This window comes from Piliocolobus tephrosceles, chromosome 2 (genome assembly GCF_002776525.5).
Source record: "Piliocolobus tephrosceles isolate RC106 chromosome 2, ASM277652v3, whole genome shotgun sequence".
Classification (NCBI taxonomy): domain Eukaryota; kingdom Metazoa; phylum Chordata; class Mammalia; order Primates; family Cercopithecidae; genus Piliocolobus; species Piliocolobus tephrosceles.
The window spans coordinates 7,077,737-7,105,492 of record NC_045435.1 but is presented as its reverse complement, the minus strand read 5'-3'; the positions used below and the strand labels follow the sequence as shown (position 1 = coordinate 7,105,492).

Genomic DNA, 27,756 nt, shown 5'->3' with positions numbered 1-27,756 from the left:
CTGGGCTTTAGTGCTTTTCAAGACCCACCTTGTGCCAGTATGCCCACTCACCAACTGCATCTGTCAAAATGTAGGCTCCTTAAAGAAATGAAAGCACTAAAATCACATGTGGTGATTGCCATGTATCCTCTTGTTGACAAAGTAGTTCATTTCCCTGACAGAGTGTTTTGTGTGGTCTGAAGCACCTGCCAGTCTATCCGTGCTGTACCCTCCCAAGACAAAAACACAGGAAGCCGAGCCGTAGGTGACAACTGGCATCCACTGCCTTCATGATTTCCTCTTTGGTTTCTTCTGTTTTGTTCCCTTGCTTCACTCTGTGACTTATCTGGACATTCACTCTTCGACCCTTGTGGCTAGTCCCTCCCCTTCTTCTTTATTGCCTGGAGTTATCTCCCTATTCCCATAACTCTAATCACTTCTTTCACATTCTCCTTCAGTGAAGGGTGAGGAAATTGAAAGCAGAGTATGCACGTTTTATTAGGAGATTCAAATGTCATCCTACTGCATTAGCCTCAAAAGTCCTAAAATATAAAGACATCCATCTGACAGATCACTGAGGGGAGGACGTATTTTTCTGTTTTAGAATAGTTTCTGATTAAACTTATTAGCTCAAGAAGAAAAGAAGCTAGTTGTTTCTCACCCAGGAGTGGATTTGTGGTTTGGCTTCACCATGGCTTCCTGTCGTGCCTGGAACCTTAGGGTGCTGGTGGCTGTCGTGTGTGGGCTACTGACTGCCATCATTTTGGGACTGGGCATCTGGAGAGTTGTGATCAGGATCCAAAGAGGTAATGTTGTCCTGCTATGTTTAACTCAGAGTAAGAGAAGGCATGGGACCTCTGTCCCTGCCACCTGAGGCACAAGTACTGGGAGGTGCCTTGTCCAGTCTGAGGCATCCCAGCAAGATGCCATTTATGGGATATAAAAGACCAAGTCAGTTAAGCCTAGCAGATGGTTGAACAGAAATGAATAGGTGTGGGTGTGAATGGGCAGGGGGAAGAGTGACATAATTGAATTGGCCTCTTTATGCTCTTTTAACTCCAGACTGAATTGGTAGAAGAGTAATAATTAAAACAATTAGTAACACATGTTTAGGTCTGTTGGGTTAAATTAAGGAAAGGGTAAATCGTTATGAACAATGACACACACATGCAGTAAACACGTACACACGTGCATAACACACACACAAACAAGCGCAGAATAGAATTTCATTTTAAGAGAGAAGTTAAAGAAACTCATCACTAAGGTTTAAGTGAAATGATCTCACGGTGTGCATACAAATCTCCCACTTTCCGGATGTAGGAAATTAATCAACAATTTAAAAACCATTTTAAAATGACTTTCCTGATTATTCAACAAATATTTGTTAGTTCCCCACTGTGTGCCAGAGCTGGCCTCGAAAAGGAGGACGTGGGAGGGGAAGTATTGAGTAAAACAATGATGTTAAAGAAAAGCCGGCTGTAATTCAGAACAGAAAATTTCAATGATCCTAATGCTGGATCCCTTGGGCTGTAGAGCTTCTCCATAAAGGAATTCAATATTGGATGGGCTGCATACTCCCTCTTGTAAACATCAGAGAAAGCTTCTAATGAAACAATAAATAAGGGTAAGTGTCATGCGCGTCCGTGTGAAGAGACCACCAAACAGGCTTTGTGTGAGCAACATGGCTGTTTATTTCACCTGGGTGCAGGCTGGCTGAGTCCGAAAAGAGAGTCAGTGAAGGGAGATAAGGGTGGGGCCATTTTATAGGATTTGGGTAGGTAAAGGAAAATTACAGTCAAAAGGGGGTTGTTCTCTGGCGGGCAGGAGTGGGGGTCACAAGGTGCTCAGTGGGGGAGCTTTTTGAGCCAGGATGAGCCAGGAAAAGGAATTTCACAAGCTAATATCATCGCTTAAGGCAAGGACCGGCCATTTTCACTTCTTTTGTGGTGGAATGTCATCAGTTAAGGCGAGGCAGGGCATTTGCACTTCTTTTGTGATTCTTCAGTTACTTCAGGCCATCTAGGCTTATATACGTGCAAGTCACAGGGGATGCGATGGCTTGGCTTAGGCTCAGAGCCTGACAGTAAGTAATGCCAATCGGGAAAGGCAGCAAGAGAGGCAGTATGCCCTCCGAGCAGGTAACTGGGGAGGACAGAAGGTTGGGGAGCTAGCAGGAGCATGGAGCATGGCTGCAAAGATCCACTGTTGAAGACCAACAGAGGGGTCTGACATACTGGCTGCTGATGGAGTGGTGGCTGGGGATGGATCTGTCCTCCACCATCCCACTGCCCTAACCAGTATTTAGAGAATACTGTATAAATAGTATTTAGAGAACTAGAATGATAAAATTTACCAGAACAAAAATAGTAAAATTTAAACTTGGAGCAAATGTGTTTTGGTTGTTTGTTTAAGGTTGTAAAATAGTTTCATTCAGGTTAAAAAATTATGAACTATGGATTTTACCCCATTAAGACTGCCAAATTTATAAGACCTCAATTAAAGGGCATACTTCACGAAGTTTTTTTTTTTTCCTTCCTACTCCCTTCCCTTCCCCTTCCCTTTCCTTCCCTTCCCTTCCCTTCCCTTCCCTTCCCTCCCTTCCCTCCCTTCCCTCCCTTCCTTTTATCCTTTATGTAAGTGACATCTACTCTTAAAGGAAATATATGGTGACTTACAAAGGACACATTATAGCAAAAGCATTAAAAACAAGGACCAAAGTACAAAAACAACATAAGAAAGAGTGCAGGGTGGGGGACAGAAAATATGAAAGTTCAAGGCTTAGCGGGAGTTGCTTAAAATAAATACAAAATATATTCCTGAAGTCTCTGAGTGCTAAGATCCAAAAGGAGGCACAATAAGTGATAAAAATCCCATGTCTAACAGCAGAGGCATACCAGCTCCTCAAAAAGACAAGCTTTTCTATGGTTCTGAGCAGCATTTTTCAATTGGCTGTTTATAAAAGGGATATCTCTTAGCTTTGGGGTAAACCCAGTGGAAAAGGAGAAGGTTCTCACTATCATTTAAAGAACAAGAGTGAAAGACTGGCACTGTTTGCTGTTACTATTTTGCCTTGTACATTTTATTGAGAGTGCATTTGAGGTGGTAAATTCTGTTTCTTTTCACTTCACTCCACTCCACTCTACTCCATTTCTTTTTATCCTATCCCATCCCATCCTGTGTAATTGTTGAATATTCTTGCTTGGTTTCCTTTATTCAGGTATCGACATAAATTGTTTTTACATTTTTTTTAAGGGGGAGAGAGGTCACACATATCTCTGAGAAACTGATGAAAGCTATAAATGTCTTAGTAGGGAAAATATACATAAAAACACAAAATTTTGCATAAATTAATTTTATTGCATTCAAAATTTATTTTGAATAATTACTCCAGGCTGGAGTAACATATATATAAATTAAGATAATGTATAAATTAATTCTCTCTCACTTTTATTTTTCTTGAAAAAGTAATGACCTCATTGTGAAAAATAAAAAAAAAACTTCAAATTCTGCTCTGAGTAAATTTCAATAAGAAGTTACTCTGATTTGGCAGTAAACATTGATGTACAACAATATTTATGCTATTTATGCATTTAATTATTATAATACCTATAGTTTAAAAAATTCTTACTATGTTCTAGGTCCTATGCTAAAAACTTAGAACAAATCTCAGTTTTGCCAGAATTCCAGCCGTTTCACATTGAGCATTCTTCTAAGAAAAACACAAGAAGCAGTATAGCTTTTGGGCACCTTCACTCTTGATGAAAGTAAAATGAAAACATAATTAAGCTTTATTATATTTCTTCCCATTGACATTTTCCAACTTGTGCTAAGCCTGATATAATCATAGACAGATGTCCACAGTCATACTGGTAGAAAGTATTTTCTTTAACTCCTCTCAAAGGGAGAGAATCTTAACCTCAAAACTCATGAGTAGTGCCTTACTTGACCATGTTCTACATCTCTCCTGGTTCATAGAATTTCCTGCTCTTTACCACCAGGACTGTTTTTTTCTTTATCCTCACTTATCTCCAGATATTCTAACCTTCATTCTCTACCACAGGATACACCTGTTCCTCAGTCCTGCAAGAGGTTTCAGGACGTTGAAATAGTCCCAATCCCCAAGGTCTGACTTCATAGCATTGATCATTTTTGTTGTTGTTGTTTTGTTTTTGTTTTGAGATGGAGTCTCGTTCTAGAGTGTGGTGGCACGATCTCGGCTCACTCCAACCTCCACCTCCCAGGTTCAAGCAATTCTCCTGCCTCAGCCTTACGAGTAGCTGGGACTACAGGCGCGTGCCCCCACGCCTGGCTAATTTTTGTATTTTTAGTAGAGATGGGGTTTCACCATCTGACCACATTGGTCTCGAACTCCTGACTGGTCTCGAACTCCTGACCTCAAGTGATCTGCCCACCTTGGCCTCCCAAAGTGCTGGGATTACCGGCGTGAGCCACCGCACCTGGCTTGATAATTCTTACACTGTGGAAAATACAGGTTGTTGTGAAAGGTCAGTGAGAGTTTATTGTTTGTCAGAAAAGAATCTGACCACAGATACTTGGCTTTAATTTCACTCAATTATAGTACTTCTTTCAGAGGCAAACTCAGTAAGTCTAACTCATGTGACTGTTCCTGGAGGATGTTTTCATTTGTGGGTTAAAAAACAAAAGAGTCCAGAGAAGTGTTTTCTGGAGTCAGAAAGTTGGTTTTAGGCAGCCATAGTGTTCTTTTGTCTTAATCCTGGTGTTGTAAATCTTTCTTCTGCTCCTTAAGCAGTCTCCCTTCTTGCTTCCTCACATAACCACCCCCTAAATTAAAAAAAGAGGTCTGTGGAAGGGAAGGGATTTTTAAAGTAAATTTATTCCAGTTTGGCTATGTATTTGGCTGAGGGGCATGGATTATTTTAACATAGAATCAGTGATGCTTAAAGTGTTGATTCCATTTGAAAAGTTACTTTCTTAAACAAACGGGCTAGAATCTTGGCTTAGTGGATTATTCCTGGATTTCCAGGTATTAGATCCTTTTACTTGAAATTCTGGATATGTCCACCACTTGTTGTTCTTTGATGACACAAATGTTGACGATCTAACATGGAATATAGTGGTTAAAATGGATACTTGAGAGTATAGGGGGAAAATGTACAAGAGTAGGGGAAAGGAAACTCTGGGGCCAAACTGCCTGAGTTTAGATCCCAATGATGCCCCTCACTAACTTTGAGCAAGTTATTAACTTTGAGCAAAGTATTCAACATTTTTGAGTCTCAGTTTTCCCACCTATTACGTGCATGCTAGTAAACCCTATCTTATAGGGCTGTTATGAGGCTTGAATGAGTTAATACATTAAAAAGTTTAAGATGATGTCTAGTACATCGTAAGTACTGAATAAACTGGCTGCTATCCTCTAGGAATTTTTAGGTAATTCAGTGTAGAGCATAGTTTTCTCCACTCCCTGGCTTATGCCTTGGATAGATACCATTGACCTAGACTGGACCTTTGGATTGAGACTCCAATTACCAATCCAAAAGTTTACAATAGGTTTAATCATTAAGCTCAATTGACTAGCTCAAAACAGAAACAGAAACAGTTCTAAGAACTGGCACATCTTCCTGCATTATGCTGCACTGCACCGTCAGGAAAAATGTTTATTAAAATACTTAGCCGTGCATACCAAAGTATACAAAGAATTAAAAAAGGAAAAAACATTTAACCAGTTTGTTGAAATACTGAACCAGGTAGTTAATACCAGACAAACTTTACCTTAAATAAAGACTATACTTTATGTATTTTATTTGTATAAATCTTTCGGGTTTTTTTTTTCTTTACAACCAGAATAAAGTTTCCTAAACATTGTCCTCTCATTTAAGAGTTAACTTTATTGTCACCAAACTATTTCAAATTAGGACAAATGAGAGATGCCTGGATTTTAAACCCCAAAAGACTAAGCCAGGCACCAGAAAGGATCTGCAGATGAAATTTCTTAGACTAAGGAAATATATTTTTATTTCCCTGCTTATTAAAATCAAACTTTTCAAAACAGACTCTAATTTTGTCTAGGAGAAGAAATTAATATTTTTTATTTGGAATCTTTAATATCATTTTATGCTGCTTTCTCAACCAGCATGTGTGTGTTGTATATGTTCTGTTTTTAAACTTCCAAGATGTGTAGCAAAAGCATTGAAAATGTGTAGTAAAAGCATTGAAAATAGGGCTAATAATTCTGGATATGCTACTTTGTATGATTTAAAAGAATATAGGAAAATTCTTATTATTATCACACTGGTGTTATAAAAGAAAAATGTTGCTATTAAATATGTTCCAAAATATGGAGCCTCAAATAAAAGGAAGTTGATGCCGCCTGTTGCAATCAACGATAAAGGCAGGCACTGTGAGGAGGCAGCAGAAGCACTTGATCAGTTACAAGGAGATCTGAGTCTAGCACCTGCTCCGCTACCACTTAATTACTGATCTGGAACTAATCACTCAGCCTTTATGTAGAAGGAGGGGGTTGGGTTGATGAATAACTAATGTCACTTTTTTTCAAGATCATAATTCTAAAACTAGTTATATGATATGAACAAGCCACTTAATCTTTCTGAGTCTGACTTTCTTTATGTAAAAATACAGTCTTAAAGATACCAGTACTACTTTTGCTGTATTTTGTGGGTAATTTAGGTATTTCAGAGGCTAGAGTCTTGAATTGCGTAGCACAAGTTGTTAAACAGGTGATTGTGACAGAGGAATTGTTAGTTCAGCTTAGACTAGATATCCTCAACCAAGATGCAAATGGCAAAGAAGCCAGTCAGCAAACGTTTGCTGGGTACCTTCTATTTGACAGCATTGTGTTAAGATTTGAAGATATGGACCAAGACCCTTGTTCTAAAAATTGACAAATTATTTCTTAACTTTAAGAAATGACTCTTGACTTACAGCAAAAAGACAGAAGGAGTAGACATGGATGGATCTCCTTCTTGTTTACAGACATAGAAGTTAGAAATAAAACATGACAATAATTCAAATATGCAAGCAGGCTTTCTTTCTTGAAGAAAAATCACAAGTGGCAGAAATAAAGAGTGAAGTCACTACTATGAGGGGGAGCAAGCACTGGTGCAATTTCCATGCATTCAGGGGGACAGGAGGCATGATTTCTATGCTGTGTGAAGCAAGGGAGCTGGACCTGAGCCACCAGCTTAATTCCTAAGCCTTAAGGAGTAGGATCAACCAAGAAAAGAAGATTAGAAAAATTCTACCGACTAGCCCAAAGAAGCATTAAATAGCATTAAATAACACTATCATCTGTTCAAGGCCATAAGTAAGGAAAAAAAAAAGTCACTACCAGTCATTGAAACTCCAGGCTTTACAATCTAAATCTGTCCTACCTGTACAGTATTGAAATCTCAAAAAATAATCCTAATACTAGTTCAAGACTACTACTGATGGTGCCCCAGGATCATAAAAGAAGTAATCATGAAATTTTCCTGTAGAAGTATTTCCACAAATAAGACCCATAAAAGTCTCATGGAAGAATAATAAATAAGATAAAGATGGGTTTACAATACAAATTTACATGCGAACTATGATGCTGGAGAGACATCAGATGTCATCAAAAGGATTAACCCTTCCAGAATTGGATATAACAAAACAATCTGAAAGAGAATGTAAAATATGTTTAACAAGATTAAACCTTTAAAATATAGGAGAAAAATAAACCAAAGCCGGGCGCGGTGGCTCAAGCCTGTAATCCCAGCACTTTGGGAGGCCGAGATGGGCAGATCACAGGGTCAGGAGATCGAGACCATCCTGGCTAACACAGTGAAACCCTGTCTCTATTAAAAAAAAATACAAAAAACTAGCCAGGCGAGGTGGCGGGTGCCTGTCGTCCCAGCTACTTGGGAGGCTGAGGTAGGAGAATGGCGTAAACCCAGGAGGCGGAGCTTGCAGTGAGCTGAGATCCGGCCACTGCACTCCAGCCTGGGCGACAGAGCGAGACTCCGTCTCAACAACAACAACAACAACAACAACAACAACAACAACAAAAAAAAAAAAAAAAGAAAAAGAAAAATAAACAAAAGAAAAATATAATATTTTAAAAAAGAATAGGAGGATTTGAAAAAGAACCAAATAATACTTTTAAAATGGAAAAATAGAGTAAGATTTAAAAAAAAATTAATGAGTGATTTAAAAGGAAGTTAGAAATCATTAAGGGGATGAGCATAGTAATTCAGGCTTATATTCCCAGCATTTGGGGGCTCAGGTTGGGTGTCACTTGAAGCCAAGAGTTTGAGAGCAACCTTGGCAATGTAGCAAGACCTCATCTCTTCAACACACAAAATATTATTTAAAAAATAGCCAGGCATGGTGGCGCCTGCCTGTAGTCTGAGTTACTCGGGATAATGTGGCAGAAGGATCCCTTGAGCCCAGGAGATGGAGGCTACAGTGAGCTATGATTACACCTCTGCACTCCAACCTGGGTGACAGAGGGAGACCCTGTCTCTACAAAACAAACAAGTAAAGTCCCTCCTCCACATCCCAATAATTAAAGAGAAGACTAGGGAATGGAAAAGAAAGCTAGGAAACTGTAATTCAGCATAGTAATATAAAGAGATGCTAACAATAATGAGATTAAAAAATATGATGTGTAGAAGGCTAAAGCCCAACAGGGTCTACCAGACATTTCAGAAGAGAATAGAAAATATGGGAGAAGCAACTCTTAGAGAAGTAATAACTAAAAAGTTTTCGCGATTGAAGAATGACTTTTCAAGTAGGAAAAGAAAAACAAACCACATCATGGTAAAATTGCAGAACATCAGATAAAGAAAATTTAGAAGATGTTTATAGAAAAAAAGACTCCCCCAAAATAAATAAAAATTGGAAAATAATATTTTCAAAGTGTTGTCAACCCAGAATTCCTACCTTATCAAACTGACAATCAACAGTGAGAGAAAAATAAAAGCGTTTTCAGATAAACACTGAAGAATCTGTCACTCACAGACTCTGGCTGAAAGAATTATTAAATCATATACATCAAAAATCAAGACGTTGAACCCAAAAGGAAGAAAATGCAATATGAACACACCTTGTTTTATTGCACTTCACTTTATTGCACATCATAGATACTGTGTTCTTTTTTACAACTGGAAATTTTGTGACAATTCTGTGTCAAGCAGGTCTGTTGGTCCCATTTTTCCAATAACGTGTGCTCACTTCATGTCTCTGTGTCAGTCACATTTTGGTAATTCTCACAATATGTCAAACTTTTTCATTATTATTTCTGTTATGGTGATCTGTGATCACGATCTTTGATGTTACTATTGCAGTTATCTTTGGGTGCCATGAACCACGTCCATGTAAGATGGTAAACATAATCAATAAATGTTGTATGTGTTCTGGCTGCTCTACAGACTGGCAAATCCCCTGACTCTCATACTCTTCTCAGACTTCTCTATTCCTCGAGACACAACATCATTGAAATTAGGCCAATTAATAATCCTACAATGGCCTCTAAGTGTTCAAGTGAAAGGAAGAATTGCATGTCTCTCACTCAGGATCAAAAGCTAGAAATGATTAAGCTTAGTGAGAAAGGCATGTGAAAGCTGAGAAAAGCAGAAAGCTAGTATGATGTGTCAAACAGTTAGCCAAATTGTCATTGCAAAGGAAAAGTTATTCAAGGAAATTAAAAATACTACTCCAGTGAACACACAAATGGTAAGAAAATAGAATAGTCTTCTTGCTGACATGGAGAAAATTTGAGTGGCTGGATGGAAGATCAAACCAGCTACAACATTCCCTTAAGCTAAAGCCTAATCCAGAACAAGGCTCTGATTTGTTTCAATTCTATGGAGGCTGACAGAGTTGAGACAGCTACAAAGGAAAAGTTGGAATCTAGCAGAGATTGGTTTACGAAGTTTAATGAAAGAAGCCATCTCCATAACATAAAAATGCAAAGGAAAGCAGCAAGTGCTGATGTAGAAGCTGCAGCAAGTTATTCAGAAGATATAGATAAGATAATTGATGAAGATGACTATACTAAACAACAGATTTTCAGTGTATAAAACAGTCTTCTATTGAAAGAAGATGCCGTCTAGGACTTTCACAGCTAGAGAGAAGTCAACATGTGGCTCCAAACTTCAAAGGACGGGTTCTGTTGTTAGCAGCTAATACTGCTGGTGACCTAAAGTTGAAGCCAATGTTCATTCGCCAGTGGTTTCGAGATGAAACTGTTTCACTTCAGATCATTGGGTATTAGATTCTCATAAGGACTGTGCAACCTACATCTCTTGCATGCATAGTTTGTGTTACGGTTCATGCTCCTATGATAATCTAATGCTGCTGATCTCACAGGAGGCTAAGCTCAGGAGATAACACTCACTCGCCCATGGCTAACCTCCTGCTGTGTGACCTGGTTCCTAACAGGCCATGGACTGGTACCCAGGGCTAGGGACCCCTGTTCTAGAGTTTTATAGTTTTGCATTTTACTTAGATCTATGATTCATTTGAGACAGCTTTTGTGAAAGATGTAAGTCTATCTCTATGTTCTTTTTTTTTTTTTTTTTTTTTGTTGTTCAGTTGTTTCAGCAACATTTGTTGAAAAGACTATCCTCTCTCCATTGAATTTCCCTTGCTTCTTTGTTGAGGAGCAGTTGACTATATTTGTGTGGGTCTATTTATGGAGTCTCTATTCTATTTTATTAATCTATTTGTCTATTCTACTGGGGTGTGAAATGGTATTTAACTGTGGCTTTAATTTGTATTTCTCTGATGACTAAGATGCTGAGTCTTTTCACGTGTTTATTGCCCATCCACATATCTTCTTTTATTAAGTGTTCAAGTCTTTTGCCCACTTAAAAAAAGTGGGCTGCTTGGGTTCTTATTATTAATGTGTATTCTTCACAATTTACAAATTGCAATTCTAATCTATGGTTAGATTTACAAATCTAATTTACACTTTTGGATACAATTCCTTCTTCAGATATATGTACCGCAAATATTTTCTCCTAGTTTGTGGCTTCCATTTTTATCTTTTTCTTTTTCTTTTCTTTTTTTTGAGATGGAGTCTTGCCCTGTTGCCCAGGCTGGAGTGCAGTGGCATGATCTTGGCTCACTGCAACCTCTCTGCCTCTCAGGTTCAAGCGGTTCTTCTGCCTCAGCTGGGACTATAGGCATGCATCATGATGCCCGGCAAAGTTTTGTATTTTTTTTGTGTGTGTATGTGTATGTGTGTGTGTGTGTGTGTGTGTGTATATATATATATATATATATATATATATATATATTTTTTTTTTTAGTAGAGACAGGGTTTTACCAGGTTGGCCAGGCTGGTCTGAAACTCCTGACCTCAGATAATCCACCATCTTGGTCTCCCAAAATGCTGGGATTACAAGCAGGAGCCACCATGTCTGACCTATTTTTAATCTTCTTAACAGTGCCTTTGATGACAGGAGTTTTTAATTCGACTAAAGCTAATTATCAATTTTTTTCTTTTATGCTTAGTGCTTTTGGGTCCTTTAAAAAAATCTTTATCCCAAAGTTGCAAATGTATTCTCCTATGTTTTCTTTGAGAAACATTTTAGTTTAAGCTTTCTGATTTTAGGACTACAGTCCACCTCAGATTGAGTTTTCAAGGTGATTTGTTTATTCAGTTAGTCTAGCACCATTTGTTGAAAAAACTTTCCCTTCTCAATTAAATTACCTTGGTATGTCTTTAAAAAGACAATGGACCATATATGTTTTATCTATTTCTAACCATTTGTTCTACTTCATTGATGTATTTGACTACCTTTATGCTGATTTCATCTTGTCTTGATTGCTATGGCTTTACTGAAAGTCATACCTTTAGTAATGTGAGCCATCTAAGTCAGTTTTTTTTCCAATCTTTAAAAAAAATTTTGTTTTACTTTAAGTTGCAGGATACAAGTGCAGAACGTGTAGGTTTGTTACATAGGTATACGTGTGCCATGGTGGTTTACTGTACCTGTCAACTTATCATCTAGGTTTTAAGCCCCGCATGCATTAGCCATTTGTCTTAATGCTCTCCCTCCCCTTGCCCCCTACTCCCCAACAGGCCCCAGTGTGTATTGTTTCTCTTCCTGTGTTCATGTGTTCTCATGGTTCAACTACCACTTATGAGTGAGAGCATGCGGCGTTTGGTTTTCTGTTCCTGTGTTAGTTTGCTGAGGATGATGGCTTCCACCTTCATCCATGTCCCTGCAATGGACATTATCTCATTCCTTTTTATGGCTGTATAGTATTCCATGGTGTATATATAGCAAATTTTCTTTATCCAGTCTATCATTGATGGACATTTGGGTTGGTTCCATGTCTTTGCTATTGTAAATAGTGCTGCAATAGACATATGGGTGCATGTGTCTTTATAGTAGAATGATGAGTATATACCCAGTAATGGTATTAGTGGGTCAAATGGTATTTCTGGTACTAGATCCTTTAGGAATGGCCACACTGTCGTCCAGAATGGTTGAACTAATTTACCCTCCCACCAACAGTGTAAAAGTGTTCCTATTTCTCCACAGCCTTTCCAGCATATATTGTTTCTTAACTTTTTAATATCACCATTCTGACTGGTGTGAGATGATATCTCTTTGTGGTTTTGATTTGCATTTCTCTAATGATCGGTGTGATGTTGAGCTTGTTTTCATATGTTTGATGGATACATAAATGTCTTCTTTTGAGAAGTGTCTGTTCATATCCTCTGCCCACTTTTTGATAGGATCATTTGTCTTTTTTCTTGTAAATTTGTTTAAGTTCCTTGTAGATTCTGTATATTAGACCTTTGCAATGAAGCGAATGCAAACAATTTCTCCCATTCTGTAGGTTGCCTGTTCATTCTGATAATAGTTTACTTTGCTGTGCAGAAGCTCTTTAGTTTAATTTGATCCCATTTGCCAATTTTGGCTTTTGTTGCAATTGCTTTTGGTGTTTTCATCATGAAGTCTTTGCCCATGCCTATGTCCTGAAGGGTATTGCCTAGGTTTTCTTCTAGGGTTTTTATGGTTTTGAGTTTTACACTAAAGTCTTTAATCAATCTTGAGTTAATTTTTGTATAAGGTGTCAGGAAGGGATCCGGTTTCAGTTTTCTGCATATGGCTAGCCAGCTTTCCCAGCGCTATTTATTAAATAGGGAATCCTTTCCCTATTGTTTGTTTTTGTCTGAGTTGTTGAAGATCAAATGGTTGTAGATGTGTGGTGTTATTTCTGAGGCCTCTGTTCTGTTCCATTGGTCTATATATCTGTTTTGGTACCAGTACCATGCTGTTTTGGTTATTGTAGCCTTGTAGTATAGTTTGAAGTCAGGTAGCATGATGCCTCCAGCTTTGTTCTTTTTGCTTAGATTGTCTTGGCTATACAAGCTCTTTTTTGGTTCCATATAAAATTTAAAGTAGTTTTTTCTAATTCTGTGAAGAATGTCAATGGTAGTTTGATGGGAATAGCATTGAATCTATGAATTGCTCTCAGCAGTGTGGCCATTTTCAAGATATTGATTCTTCCTATCTTTGAAGATGGAATGTTTATCCATTTGTTTGTTTCCTCTCTTATTTCCTTGAGCAGTGGTTTGTAGTTCTCCTGGAAGAGGTTCTTCACATCCCTTGTTAGCTGTATTCCTAGGTATTTTATTCTCTTTGTAGAAATTGCAATGGGAGTTCACTCATGATTTGGGTCCCTGCTTGTCTATTGTGGGTGTATAGGAATGCTTGTGATTTTGCACGTTGATTTTGTATCCTGAGACTTTGCTGAAGTTGCTTATCAGTTTAAGGAGTTTTGGGGCTGAGACGATGGGATTTTCTAAATATAGAATCATGTTGTTTGCAAACAGAGACAATTTGATTTCCTATTTGAATACCCTTTATTTCTTTCTCTTGCCTGATTGCCCTGGCCAGAACTTCCAATACTATGTTGAATAGCGTTGGTGAGAGGCGGCATCTTTGTCTCGTGCCAGTTTTCAAAGGAAATGCTGCCAGCTTTTGTCCATTCAGTATGATATTGGCTGTGGGTTTGTCATAAACAGCTCTTATTATTTTGAGATACGTTCCGTCAATACCTAGTTTACTGGTAGTTTTTAACATGAAGTGATGTTGAATTTTATCAGAGGTCTTTTCTGCATCTATTGAGGTGATCATGTGGTTTTTGTCATTGGTTCTGTTTAAGTGACGGATTACGTTTATTGATTTGCATATGTTGAACCAGCCTTGCATCCTAGGGATGAAGCCGACTTGACAGTGGTGGATTAGCTTTTTGATGTGCTGCTGGATTCAGTTTTTGCATCGATGTTCATCAGGGATATCAGCCTGAAGTTTTCTTTTGCGCTTGTTTGTCTCTGCCAGGTTTTGTTATCAGGATGATGCTGGCTTCATAAAATGAGTCAGTCAATTAAAAAAATGACTCATTTTTTAATTGTTTGGAATAGTTTCAGAAAGAATGCTACCATCTCCTCTTGGTATCTCAGGTAGAAGGGATTTGACTTCTTGTTTTAGTATTGTGAGGATTTATGTGTCCAGGAATTTATCCTTTTCTTCTAGTTTTTCTAGTTTATTTGCATAGAGGTGTTCTTCTTTTTGGCTTTTCTGTCTTTTGCATTTCCACAAATATTTTAAATCTGCTTGTTAATTTCTATTAAAAAAGTTTCATTTATGGATTTTTGACTGTATCAATTTGGGGAGAATAGACACCTTAGCAACTTTGAATCTTCCGTCCATACTAGGCATATATCTCCATTTATTTAGATCTTTTAAAATGTATTTGAACAGGGTCAGATGTGGTGGCTCACACCTGTAATCCCAGCACTTTGGGAGGCCAAGGTGGGTAGATCACACAGTCAGGAGTTCGAGATCAGCCTAGCTAATAAGGTGAAAACGCATCTCTACTACAAATACAAAAATTAGCTGGGCATGATGGCATGTGCCTGTAGTCCCAGCTACTCGGGAGGCTGAGGTAGAAGAATCGCTTGAACCTGGGAGGTGCAGGTTGCAGTGAGCCAAGATTGTGCCACTGCACTCCAGCCTAGACAACAGAGCAAGACTCTGTCAAAAAAAAATTATCTGAAAAATGAAATCTTGTTAAGTAAATTTTGTAAGATTTATTTCCAAGAATTTTATAATTTTTGATGCTATTTTAAATGAAAATGATTTTATACTTTTAGATTTCAATTGTTTGTTGCTAATATATTAAAATGTCTTTATTTTATATCATGCAGTCTTGCTAAATTAACTTATTAATTATAGTAACTTTTTGGAGATATCTTAGCATTTTTAATATATTTGATGATATCATCTGCAATTCCTTCTTAATTTTACTCTTCCGTTTCTTTTTCCTGCATCTTACACTGGCTAGCATCTTCAGCACAATGTTGAATAGAAGTGATTATAGCAATTATATTGAACTCTGTTTTTGTCAGTCTTAGGAGAGAAAGCATTCAATATTACACTGTTAAGTATGATATTTGTGGTAGGTTCTTCACAGGTGATTTTATCAGTTTGAAGAAGTTCACTTTTATTTCTTATTTGCTGAGAGTTTTAAAAAAGTCAGATTCTTTTTATCTCCTACATTTATTGAGATGATCATGAAGTTTTTCTCATTTATGCTGTCACATAATTAATTAATTTAATTGATTTTCTATTGATTGCCAACCTAACCTTGCATCCCTGGGATAAATCTCACTTGGTCATGATGTATTATTAGTTTTATATGTTGAGAGATTTGACTTCCTGCTATTTTTAAAGGATTTTTTTGGCATCTGTATAAATGTGATTCGTTGGCCTGTAATTTTATTTTCTTGTAATGTCTTTGTCAGATTTTGGTATAAGGGTTATCCTGGCATTATGAAATGATTTGGGAAGTTTCTTCCTTTCTTTATTTTCTAAAAGAGTTTGTATGGATTGGAATTACTTTTTCTCTAATTTACAAGTAAAACTATCTGGGCTGACAGTTGGATGCTTTCAGGATTTTCTCCTTATCTTTGAGTTACAGCAGTTTGACTGACTATGATGTGTTTATTAGTGGTTTTTCTTGTATTTGTTTTTCTTGTGATTTTTCTGAGCCTATTGGATCTATAAGCTGAAGTTCTTAATAAAATTTGGGAAATTTTGACCATGATTTCTTCTGATATTTTGTCTTCCCTATTCCTTCTCTTTTCCCCTTCTAGGACTCCAATTGCATATATGTTAGACAATATGTTGATATTGTCCCATAGATTCTTGAAGCTCAGTTTATTTTTTAAAATCTGTTTTCTCCCCGGATTTGAGAGTAATTTCTACCCAGACTTTGAGCTTCTTTTCTATGTGGCTCCTTCTATTCTGGGATAGCTACCTTCAATTTCCAGTTGTTCTTGTAGCCCCAAAGAGTTTCCTGTTATACCTTAACTCATTAAGACTGTGGCTTTCTGATCGAATTTCAGCCACTTCTGCCATAGAGACTGGGTAGTGCCCTTAGTGGAAATACCAAAGAAACTTGGAATACCTTTCAGTTTCTGCCTGTTTTTCATTGCCGTCCAATGCCTTCGAGTAGTTTTTTTTAAACGTTTGTGCATACATTAAAATTGTTATCTCTGAGGGGTTAATATGGTACAATCTATTCCATCATTATTGAAACCAGAACTCTACCTCCTGTATTTATTTTTATTTTTTATTTTTTTTTTTGAGATAGAGTCTCACTCTGTTACCCAGGCTGGTATGCAGTGGTGTGAACTCAGCTCACTGCAATCTCTGCCTCCCAGGTTCAAGTGATTCTTGTGCCTCAGCCTCCATAGTAACTGGGATTACAAGCAGGCAGCACCACACCAGGCTAATTTTTGTATTTTTAGTAGAGATGGGGTTTCACCATATTGCTCAGGCTGGTCTCGAACTCCTGACGTCAAGTGATCTGCCCACCTCGGCCTCCCAAAGTGTTGGGATTAGAGGTGTGAGCCACTGCACACAACCCTGTATTCTTAAAGTTAATTTGTTCACCTTTTACTCTGTTTTACAATTTAGAAATCCTGCTATCCCCAACTCAAAATAACTAGTCATTAGAACCTAACAATTCTTTATCAGGTATGCTTCCTGAATCTAGTGACACCCTAACTTGCTTAGAGTCACTGCTTGAGTTCTAGTTCTCATTTAACTGGTTTTCCTTGCCCCTTAGCCTCAGTCATTTCCCACACTCCTGCACTTATCCTCCTAAAAATAATTCCTTATTATGTTACTCCTTTGTTTTATGACCCCTGTAAGGTTCCTTCAAGATTAAATCTTCTTGGTTTGGTTTATAAAGTCCCTTCCAATTGAATCTATGTCCTGATGTTGTTCCACATAGAACCAATGCTAGATGTTAAACTCTTCTCTATTCCTTAGACACATCAGAACTTTCCATGTTTTTGTGATTTTTGCACTTTGTATCCTGCCTACTTGGGTCACCCATTTTCATCTGGCTTTTCAAGATGTAATTTTAAAATCCAGTCCACATACTATCTCTTCCCGGATCTTCTTGGCTAGGTTACCTCTGTCCTCAACCTCTCTCCTATGTGTTTTTACTGTACTTATAAGTCTCCAAGTTGACTCTATCTATCTATCTATCTATCTATCTATCTATCTATCTATCTACTTACCATCTATATACTTTCTGATTTCTCAGGGGATTCTAATCTCTTTGGTCAAAGCATTATGTGTTTCAACTATGTCTTTTTGGTATCCTTAGCATCTAGTGAGCATTGTACATCGTGCAGATTCTCAGTTTTTATTTTATTAATGATGATATTACGAAGAATATTTCTCAGCAATGATACTCAAAGCAGTGGTTTTACATATAGAAATTAAGTGGCCACAGGCATGAAAAGAGAAATGATTCAGCCAGGTCATGACTGCTCTGTTATTTATTGTTTTTTTTAGGAAAATCTACTTCCTCATCAAGCACCACTACAGAGTTCTGCAGGAATGGTGGAACCTGGGAAAATGGCAGATGTATTTGTACAGAAGAGTGGAAAGGATTGAGATGTACAATTGGTAAATTACTTGGGATAATGTTAAGGTGTAAGGTTTACGTCACTCTTGTATTAATAAGAATAGCAATAAAGCTTCTAGAAGCTTCAGTTAATGGTTACAGAAACAATGGGCATAATGATGATGGCTTTAGGATGTGTTTATCAGCTCAATAGTAAAAGTTGAGTTTTCTTCTTGGGCAATTTATCAGTATATTCAATGCACCTTACCTGTTTCCTGACTACTAAGTTTTTCTGCAAACTCACAGTTGTGTTACCTGCTGGCTGCAGTGACTAATCCAGGGCAATGAATGACATGATTCTCTCAGGTTCTTTCAATTGGTAATATGCCATAATACCCCATTTCAAATATCACCACTCTAATATATTTAACTTTTCTGAAATCAAGATGCATCTTCCTAAGAATATACTTATATTAAATTTTTATCTTTTCTTCCTTTACCTTGAAGAGTTATTATTAAGTTAGTGGTGTGATTTCAATCAATTGTGTCTCAGAATCAAAGTTCAAGGCTATGTTTAAATTTGAGGTGTGCTTCTCAACACCGTTCAATTCATGCTGTCTGCTTAGGGTTCAGAGCCCTAGATATCCACTGCTGTCATTTCTTATACTCCTACCGGTCAACATATCCCACAGACCCCATGAATTTGCCTTTTTGCTTTGCCCACATCCTCATGATACCGTTGACCACTACAGGCTCTATATTTTTAGTTCTCAAGATTCCAACTAATATGTTACAGTAGCCTAGCTCACATTCCCTCTCTACCCAGGTTTATATTGTGCACATTTTAACTGGAACCTGTTATCTAACATACTAGTTATTCTAATGGCAATAACTTAACCAGATAGGAAAGTATGAAAGTTCCTCACAGGTCAGTGGGTTCTATAAGCCTTCTACTGCCTTTCAAATTTCACTGCATACGTTCTGAACTTTGACTTTTATCTGGTTTCAATTTTTTTAAAGTATGATTTATAATAAAGAATTTTTTCTCTTTTTTACAGCTAATTTTTGTGAAAATAGTACCTATATGGGTTTTACTTTTGCCAGAATCCCAGTGGGCAGATATGGACCATCCTTGCAAACATGTGGCAAGAATACTCCAAATGGTATGTGTTTTCCCAAACATTTACTCTATTTACGCATAAGAATTACTATGCTGAGTCATACCTCTCATACCTCCAACTAGTGTTAGGTCCCTGAAGGGCATCAGGAAAGGTTTTGTGGAAGGACTTGACTCCCTTTCATGATGCTAATATTCAAAACTTAAGGTAGTATCTCACAAAATCTTAAATTTCCCAGAAGTTTAATATGAATCAGTTGTTTGTGAATTCCTCTGAATCTTTCCTCAATTGGTTTATTTTTCCAGCTTTGCTTTCTCCTGGAGTTTAATTAAATTGACATTTGCTCCTTTAGTTATATAATTTAAACAAAAATTTCTAATCAGTCAAAATTATGGACTAATATCATATCTATTTTCAGATTTCATTTTTCCAGGTAGAGATGCATGGTTAAGTCTGTTTATAGTTGGAAGTCCTTCACCTTCTTGTTCATTTTAGTTATCCATCTTGGAACATTCTCTAACTTCATTCTACTTTTCTTGACGTGACTACATTACTTGTATACAGGCATTCAGAGAGTGAAAGGGTAAATAGAATTTTCTGTTTCTAATATGGTCCCTGATAATATCCAAGATTTTGATGATTCACTTCAGTGCTACATTGGGTAATATCTTCTGAGTGTAGGCTTTAGAAATTCCTAGATTCTATCCTGATAACAAGAGCCTATTATGCTGTTTAATTTTCCCTAATGTTTTACCTATCCCTTGTTTGCCTTGACTTGCATCTGAGCAATCCTACTTCTCACATTGTCCTGTAGTTAATTCAGTACTTCCTATGGGACTAGATATCTCAGGAATACAGCCAATTACAAATCAACGACAAAAATGTTTGATAAAACTACTGCTGGCAATGGCCCTGAAGGGAATGTGACATTTTACTTAGATATTTATTTTTGTATGTGTTAGGGGAACTCTGAAACACTAAATAAATTAAATGAATTGCTCTTTTTAAATTGCTTTTTATCTTATTATTGTGAGAAATTATGCAGATCTGTATTTGATTTGTGGAATTCAAATTGCTTCCGCCATATACATCATTGTTAGTCCATTCTTGCATTGCTATAAAGAAATACCTGAAATGCCATATCAGTCATGCTTACTCAAGTATTCATGATCCTACTCTCTCCATAAGTCCTCCTGAATTTTTTACTTGGAGCGTAAAAGGGGCTTCTACCATGTTGATACTTACTATACATACTATATATACCATACTTTACTATATGGTATGCTATTGATACCTATTGTCTTGATTTTACATGTTTTGTGTGTTCTAAGTATTTCATAATGGCTTATAAAACAGATACAACTTACAAAACATAACTGCTACTGAATTAGGAAGAGCAAAGGTGTCAGTCACATACCCTTGAAGAGTCATCACACTTATTTAATGTACATTAATTCTTTGGGACAAGAGACTCAACATTTTTTATTTGGTTATAATTTTTCTTTTCTGAGCACCTATTAGGAAAACATGTTTATAATATTTACCATCAAATTTCAGATCGAGCCTATAATTTTACATATTTAGATTCTAACTGTTGGCAATTTTGCTTTTAGTTTTATATTAATAATTACTTCTAATGACTCAATATTATATACCAAATGATCAAAATACTTTTCAATGGTTTTTGAGTGGGGATATTTACACTTTTAGGTAACATTGAAGAAAAGATGCATCTGACATGTGTCCACTTAAAAGTTATTTATAGCCCATAAATACGTTAGAAATTTTCATTATGTCATGGTGTAGAGGTGAAGCCATCATATAAATTAAGAGTGACTCCAACTTTGTGCTTTACATGTTATTGAAGCAATCTCTAATTTCAGTGTTTCTAGTTGTTGTCCCAAGAAGGAGTTGCCCAAAACTAGTCCTGAGGAAAAATCTACCTTTTGGTCAGCTGTCCCTCTAATTATGATTTTTTTCTGTATCAGCTACTTAAGTATTAACTATAGGAAGGCAGTGAGGTAGGGAGGCTTACGTGATAATCCTAGGAAATAAACCAAATGACCCAGCAAACATTTATTGAGAGGCAAGCAAACATGTAATAAATACAATAGAATATAACAGAACTCTTTGCCTTTCAGCTGTTATCCAGATTTGCATAAAACAGTCAAGATCAACATATAATTCAATATCTATTAGGAATTTTTCCTATTGTTTCTAGTCTCTCAGCCTAGTATTCTGTCATCATATCCACTTGAAAGCCATTATGTGCCTTATTGTTGAAAGGTAAATCTTACTTGAATACATCAAAGGAAGGAAATAGTCAACTGGTCTTTTGAAGTCCAGATTCAAAAATCAAGACAAAAAAGTGGTATCTACCTAAAAATATATGCAATAATTTTTAATAAATAACTTTTAATAAAAATTAATTATTGCCTAAAAATACTATGCAATAATTTTAATAAATAATTATTTTTAATAAAAAATTTCTTTTTATTAAAGCAGGCAATCCAATGGCAGTCCGGCTGTGCAATCTCTCTCCATATGGAGAGATAGAATTACAAAATGTGACAATAGGAAATTGCAATGAAAATCTGGAAACCCTGGAGGAGCAGGTATGCCATATGACTCACTGATGGACAACTGGAAGAAGTTCTGATTCCGTGCAGTTTCTGTTCTTCAGATACCTGAGAGTCAAATCAATGCTTTTAAAACTCTCAAATTAGAAATAACAAAAACTAGTGACTGAAGCCACTCTTATTTATTTATTTATTTATTTATTTATTTATTTATTTATTTATTTATTTTGAGACCTAGTTTTGTTTGTGTCACCCAGGCTGGAGTTCAATGGCACCATCTCAGCTCACTGCAACCTCTGCCTCCCAGGTTGAAGCAATCCTTCTGTGTCAGCCTCCTCAGTCAGCTAGGATTACACATGCCACCATGCCTAATTTTTGTATTTTTAGTCGAGACGGGAGATGGGGTTTCACTGTGTTGGTGAGGCTGGTCTCGAACTCCTGACCACGGGTGATCCGCTTGCCTCGGCCTCCCAAAGTGCTAGGATTACAGGCATAGTAAGCCACCGCACCTGGCCGCCGCTCTTATTTTTAAAAGTTGACGTCTGTTTGTGAGAAAGGACAGTTGGTTCATCAAATTTCAGCAAACGGTAATCATTAGCACATTGAAACTGGCTTCATCTTTGTAGATCAGTGAAGTTTTGACTGGATATAGATTCCTGACATTTGAGACCAAAGGAAAGCCTCTTGATGGTGTAATTGGACCAGAATGAAGAGAAAGAAACTATAATCAAAGACTCTTTGAAACAGGAAACTCCAAACCTGATACAGGTCTCAGGGCAGTATCTATGAGCAGGTGAAACAGAAAGTACATCTAACTAGATGTTTTTTTTCATGCAGATTAAATTATTTTGACTGAAGTTGTACCCAAATGCACATGCATGGAAGAGCTAACACTAGGGGACAAGCAAGGGGAGGAAGAGGGAACCAACCTTTATGTACAGCCTTTCATGTGCCTGGCATGTTGCATATGTTATCACATTTAATCCTTATAAAACTTCTGTGAGTTGAATGCTATTCCCATATTATAAATAATTATAGCCAATAACACTAATTGTTGAGCACCTACTGTATGCCAAATAGTGTGCCAAATATTTAATGTATTTATTAATCATATTTAATTTTTATAACACCATAGATAGGTATTAATGTACGCATTTTATACATGAGGAAAATGCGGTTCTGAGAGGTGAAGCATTTTGTCTAGTGACCACAGACAGAAAGTGATAGAGCTGTTCTTTATTGAAAAGTTCACATTGTACTACCCTGGCTCCCTAATCACAGATGGGCAGGGTAGCATTTGGGTGGGGACAGGAGATGGAGAGTGGAGGTAGCTGCCAATCCCACAAGTGGTGCCAACCCACAGACTGAGGAAAGATGCTAAATTTGGAATCTGACAAACCAGAGTTTGGTTCTTAGCTCTGCCACGTCTAAGCTGTGAGAAACTTGGTTGAGCTCCTTAACTTCTCTTGAAGGTGCAAAACTCACAAAGTTGTTTTGCTTATTAAATGTGATAACACCTGTAAACATCTAACAGAGTGCCTAGCACATAGCAGGATCTAGCAATTGAATTGGAGTTATTTGTTTCTGTCTACTGATTGGATATTGTTTCTGACACTTACCCAAGTGTGAGTAACCTGTAACATTGCTATAATCTGTGAAATGATGCTGCCATCTAGTGAAAACCAAGACACACACACACACACACACACACACACACACACACGCGTGTGCGCGCACGGACACCCAGCTTCATCGATGACAATATGGATTGGCATGTTTTAGCCCCACAATACAGAGTCCTGGGGCTAACTGGCACCTAGAGAGGTCATCTTGGCCAGTGCCTCCCAAATTACCAGTGCTGAAAAGCCAGTTTAAAAAACTTTGAACCCATTGCACAACAATAATTTTGTGAAATACAATAAAAATAAATCACTGGAAAAATGAAATGAAAAATATGCATAAAACGCAAACCAAAATTTTAGAACTATGAGATTCAACAGCAAAAAATTGCTATATACATTTCTGACCAATTACTTTCAGTTTCTGTGCTTATCTCTCTATGACCTTCGTAACACACAGTGAACCAGTGCTGGCCCATGGATACACTCTAGCAGCTCCAATCTAGCTAAGGCAGCCCCTTATAGTTAATCAATCCTGTCAAACAGGAAAGGCTGGGAAAACTGGCCTGCATGTACTTTGTCCTTTAAACAAGGAAAGATGCAAACGTGGAAAACTGAGTGAACATGATGTTCAGGAGATTGAGGCTCAGCTAAATTCCAACTTATTTACCTGCAGTTGCTTACAAAGTATTTGGACATAATTGTGTAAAGCTAGGGGTTTTTTTCCTGTTTTTTTAAACAGGTAAAGGATGTCACAGCACCACTTAATAACATTTCTTCTGGAGTCCAGATTTTAACATCTGATGCCAATAAATTAACTGCTGAGAACATCAGTAGTGCTACGCGAGTGGTTGGACAGATCTTCAACACTTCCAGAAATGCTTCACCTGAGGTAAAACTCACAAAGCTTTTTTTTTTTTTTTTTTTTTTTAATTTAGAGGGGGTGTTGGGAAAGAAAGAGAGATGTCCTGAACTCCACTCCTTATTCCACAATACGGATTTGAGCATGGTTTAGGTTGCTTAAAGGTATTTTGCATTGCACTCCTGAGAGGTGCTCAAAGATATTAAAAAAAAGGGCCTCTTGTCCAAATATTTTCTTTTAGGATATTCATAATGATCATTATCGTGTTGTCTTTTTTTTTGAGACAGAGTCTCATTCTGTCACCCAGGTTGGAGTGCAGTGGCACGATCTCAGGTCACTGCAACCTCTGCTTCCCAGGTTCAAGGGTTCAAGTGATTCTCAGGTTTCAGCCTCCCAAGCAGCTGGGACTACAGGCACACACCACCACACCTGGCTATCATGTTAAGTCTTTTAGGAAGTCCTAGAATGCATACGTCTACTTCACCTTATGAATATGTTTACCGACTACATTTGACCTTACCATCCCTAGTGCATTCCAACCAAATAATGTTTCAAGAACTTACTTTGGAACATGTGATTTTAAACTGTGATGTGTTTCTATTAAGAATATTTACATTTTAGTCTTGGCTTTCTGAAAACTTTAAGCCTAGTTTACATTCCTGATATTTTAACCTGCTAAACCCTGGTACTTGAAAACAAGTATACTCAACATTTACTAATTGGTATTAACATTTACTAGCTGGATAGTGGTCAAACAGGGCTACAAACCACCAGTATGGACTCACCCTGTGTACAACTTGAATATCAACATGCCCTGAAAATAGTTACTCCTTTCTTCCATTCCCTTGAAATATTTTATTTCAGAAAAAAATATTTTTGAAATATTTTTCCTACTGAAAAGTAAGTGGGATTCGAGTTAATAAAAATGGAATTGAAAGAGAAAATATTGACCTCCAAATGTAGAATTAATGGAAGGATTAACCAGTAGGCAGGAAGGCTTCAACACTCCCAAAGAGGGAAGTTAAACAGTAATCAAACACCAAAAGATCGTCTCTCTGACACACTCCTGAGTTATTGATTGAAAGAAGACTACAAATTATTTTACTAAGTCTAATAGTTACTAAGACTAATAGTTACACTAAGTCTAATAGGCATACTAAGTATAACTTAGTTATGCTAAGTATTATGAGCTATAATTTTTAACAACCAGAATACTGCAGTCTTCTTATTTTGTTTCTGCTTTTGTATCCAAGTATTTAATTTTGTGTTCTTGGAGTTTGGTGGGGATTCTGTGAAAGATCTTGCTATGAGGTCAAATTCAGAGACTTAAACCTCCTAATTCACTACCTTAATTTATATTTTCACTTTGCCCTATCTTGATTCTCTCGGTCATCTTATGTGGATCAAATAATAAACCTTTAATTTTGTAAAATGCTTGCCACTACATTATCATATCAGTGATGCCACTTGCTACTGTAATGATTCACAATGATAATGATGGTGATGATAACGTATGATATGTGCTTCTCTGATGATCAGTATCTTCTCCTTGGCAGGCAAAGAAAATTGCCGTAGTAACAGTGAGTCAACTCCTAGATGCCAGTGTGGATGCTTTTCAAGGAGCTGCTGCTACTGCTAATAATGATGCCCTTACAACGTAAGCACAAATTCAATTTGGAGAGAAAACTTGACTAAGTGCTGTTTACTTTCCTAGGCTAAAGTATTTCTCTCATGGATGCAGTAACTGATTCCTCTGGAATGTAGACAAGAGCTGTGACTTTCCACTTGACCTTCAGTTACTAGATGGAGTGGTATATGTTACCTCCTGCATCCAGGGGTGCTGGCCATGGCCTGGGAGATAGGGAGTAACTGGGCTGATTTAGATTAGAACTTGTTTTCCTCACCTTAGTTTAGTATGACCAAGGGGCAACTTCCATGCACGGCAAGACCTCTTCCATCTTCTTTGGCAACACTTAGAGCTACAGAGAACAGCTCACTTTGCAGGACATACTGCCATCCTCCAAGCTGCACCTCACTTCTCTCTTTCCAACGCCCTGGTGTGTTTTGATTATTTTCCTTAGCTTTTCTGATGATGTTTTCTTGACCCCTTTGTGGGACTTGTGAGAGGGGTGTCCCGTTGACTCAGCCCACTCTACTCAACCCCTTGTGGGAGGGAACGTTTAGATGAGCAAGTGTGGGAATCAGCCAGTCACTTCTCCGCTGGCAGGAGCAAACTCTCTGCAGGTCCCATGGCAGCATCCAGGTGGGGTGCCTGCAACCCCAAAGCCCCAGAGGGCATGTTACAATGCTCTGTTAGCTCCACCATCCATGGACAGCATTGCATTACCAGCCCAGTGGGCCCTTTGCCTTGTCACATGGGGCGGCTGCTCTCTGCCAGTGAGGGCGAAGGGCCAGTGTAACAGACTTTTTGGGTACCTGCACTTGGCGGGTCCCAAATTCTTGTCCAGTGCCCAAGAAGAATTAGGTCACATGGACAAATTGAAGGATGGTGAATGCAGAGAATTTTATTAAGTGATGAGGACAGCTCTCAGTGGAGAGGGGAGCTGGAAAGCATGAGAGAAGGACAGGATGCGCTCCCCGGAAGTCAAGTCACCTCTCAGCCTCTGTCTTCTGAAGTCAGGTTGCCTCTCACTGTCTCTGAAGTCAAGTCACCTCTTCCTGACGTCCAGCCACTTCTCTTCTCTACCAGCTGAGTCTGGGGTCTTTATAGGCACGGGATAGGGGAGTAGGGCAGGCTGTAGTTTTGGAAAAGGCAATATTTGATTGGTAAAAATACATTATTCAGAATGAACCAACCAGTGGGAGAGAGTGGGTAAACAGGGATTGAAGTCTCACTTAGGGTTTCAGACTACTTTTGGCTTGAAGGTTTCCCCCTGGGATCCACCCCTTTCTGCTTAGAGTTTCTCTGCCTCCTCCTTTTCTGACCAACACTACATTGAAAAAAAAAAGAACTCCACCTGCTTTCTCTCCTTTCTCCTCCTCTTTTATGGATTACTGTTGATTGAACATTTGTATTACAACTCATATACTTTATTCATAGAGACCCCTTATTGGTATTCACTCTATTTTTACCTTATGTACAGTTGTCAAAACCCTTTTAAAACTTACATCAGCATGCATGCTTTTGTAGAAAAATAAGAAAATATGTAGCTTAGCAAAATTGAAAAAATTATCTTACCTTTATTAACCTGTTGGTGTATATTCCAGGTTTTTTCCCTCTGTTTCTCTGAGTGTGTGTGTGTGTGTGTGTGTATGTATGTATATGTATATTACATACTATATTGATTCATAACTTGCTTTTGTCACTTAATACCTTACAAACTTTTTTCTATAAACAACTTTTATGAAAATATCTATACATCTACGTCATAATTTTAGATTACTGCATTATATGAGCAAACTATCATCGAACCAGTTATCTGCTCAGCAGCTGGACATTTACATTGCTGGGAGTCTTTTAATGTTCTAAGTAATTAGCATTCTGGTACATAACCTTTATTTACACGACCCATTATTTCCTCAGGAGAAATTCCTAGAAGTAGTTCTTAGTTTTCTGATGATTACGACCAGTACCTACTTAGTGTTGAATTTTCAAAGTAGAAAAAGCACAAAGGCACAAAATAGAGCATTCAAAGATTATAATTCTGAGAGGTGGTGGTAGAGGT

At 37.6% G+C, this 27,756-nt stretch overlaps 1 protein-coding gene across 2 annotated transcripts in view; it reads left to right on the top strand.

The window, feature by feature from the left end:
• Positions 1-414: 414 nt before the first annotated feature.
• Positions 415-27,756, top strand: part of ADGRG7 (adhesion G protein-coupled receptor G7) — a 77,654-nt gene continuing 50,312 nt past the window's right edge. The window contains exons 1-6 of one of the 2 annotated variants that reach the window (XM_023212122.2): positions 415-785; positions 17,841-17,954; positions 18,951-19,055; positions 21,513-21,625; positions 23,951-24,100; positions 25,627-25,727. In XM_023212122.2, the coding sequence (XP_023067890.1) occupies positions 671-785; positions 17,841-17,954; positions 18,951-19,055; positions 21,513-21,625; positions 23,951-24,100; positions 25,627-25,727 (698 nt within the window). In that variant the 5' untranslated portion in view covers positions 415-670. Of the gene's footprint in view, positions 786-17,840; positions 17,955-18,950; positions 19,056-21,512; positions 21,626-23,950; positions 24,101-25,626; positions 25,728-27,756 lie in introns of those variants that run through there. The other variant, XM_023212123.1, reaches the window with a different exon arrangement.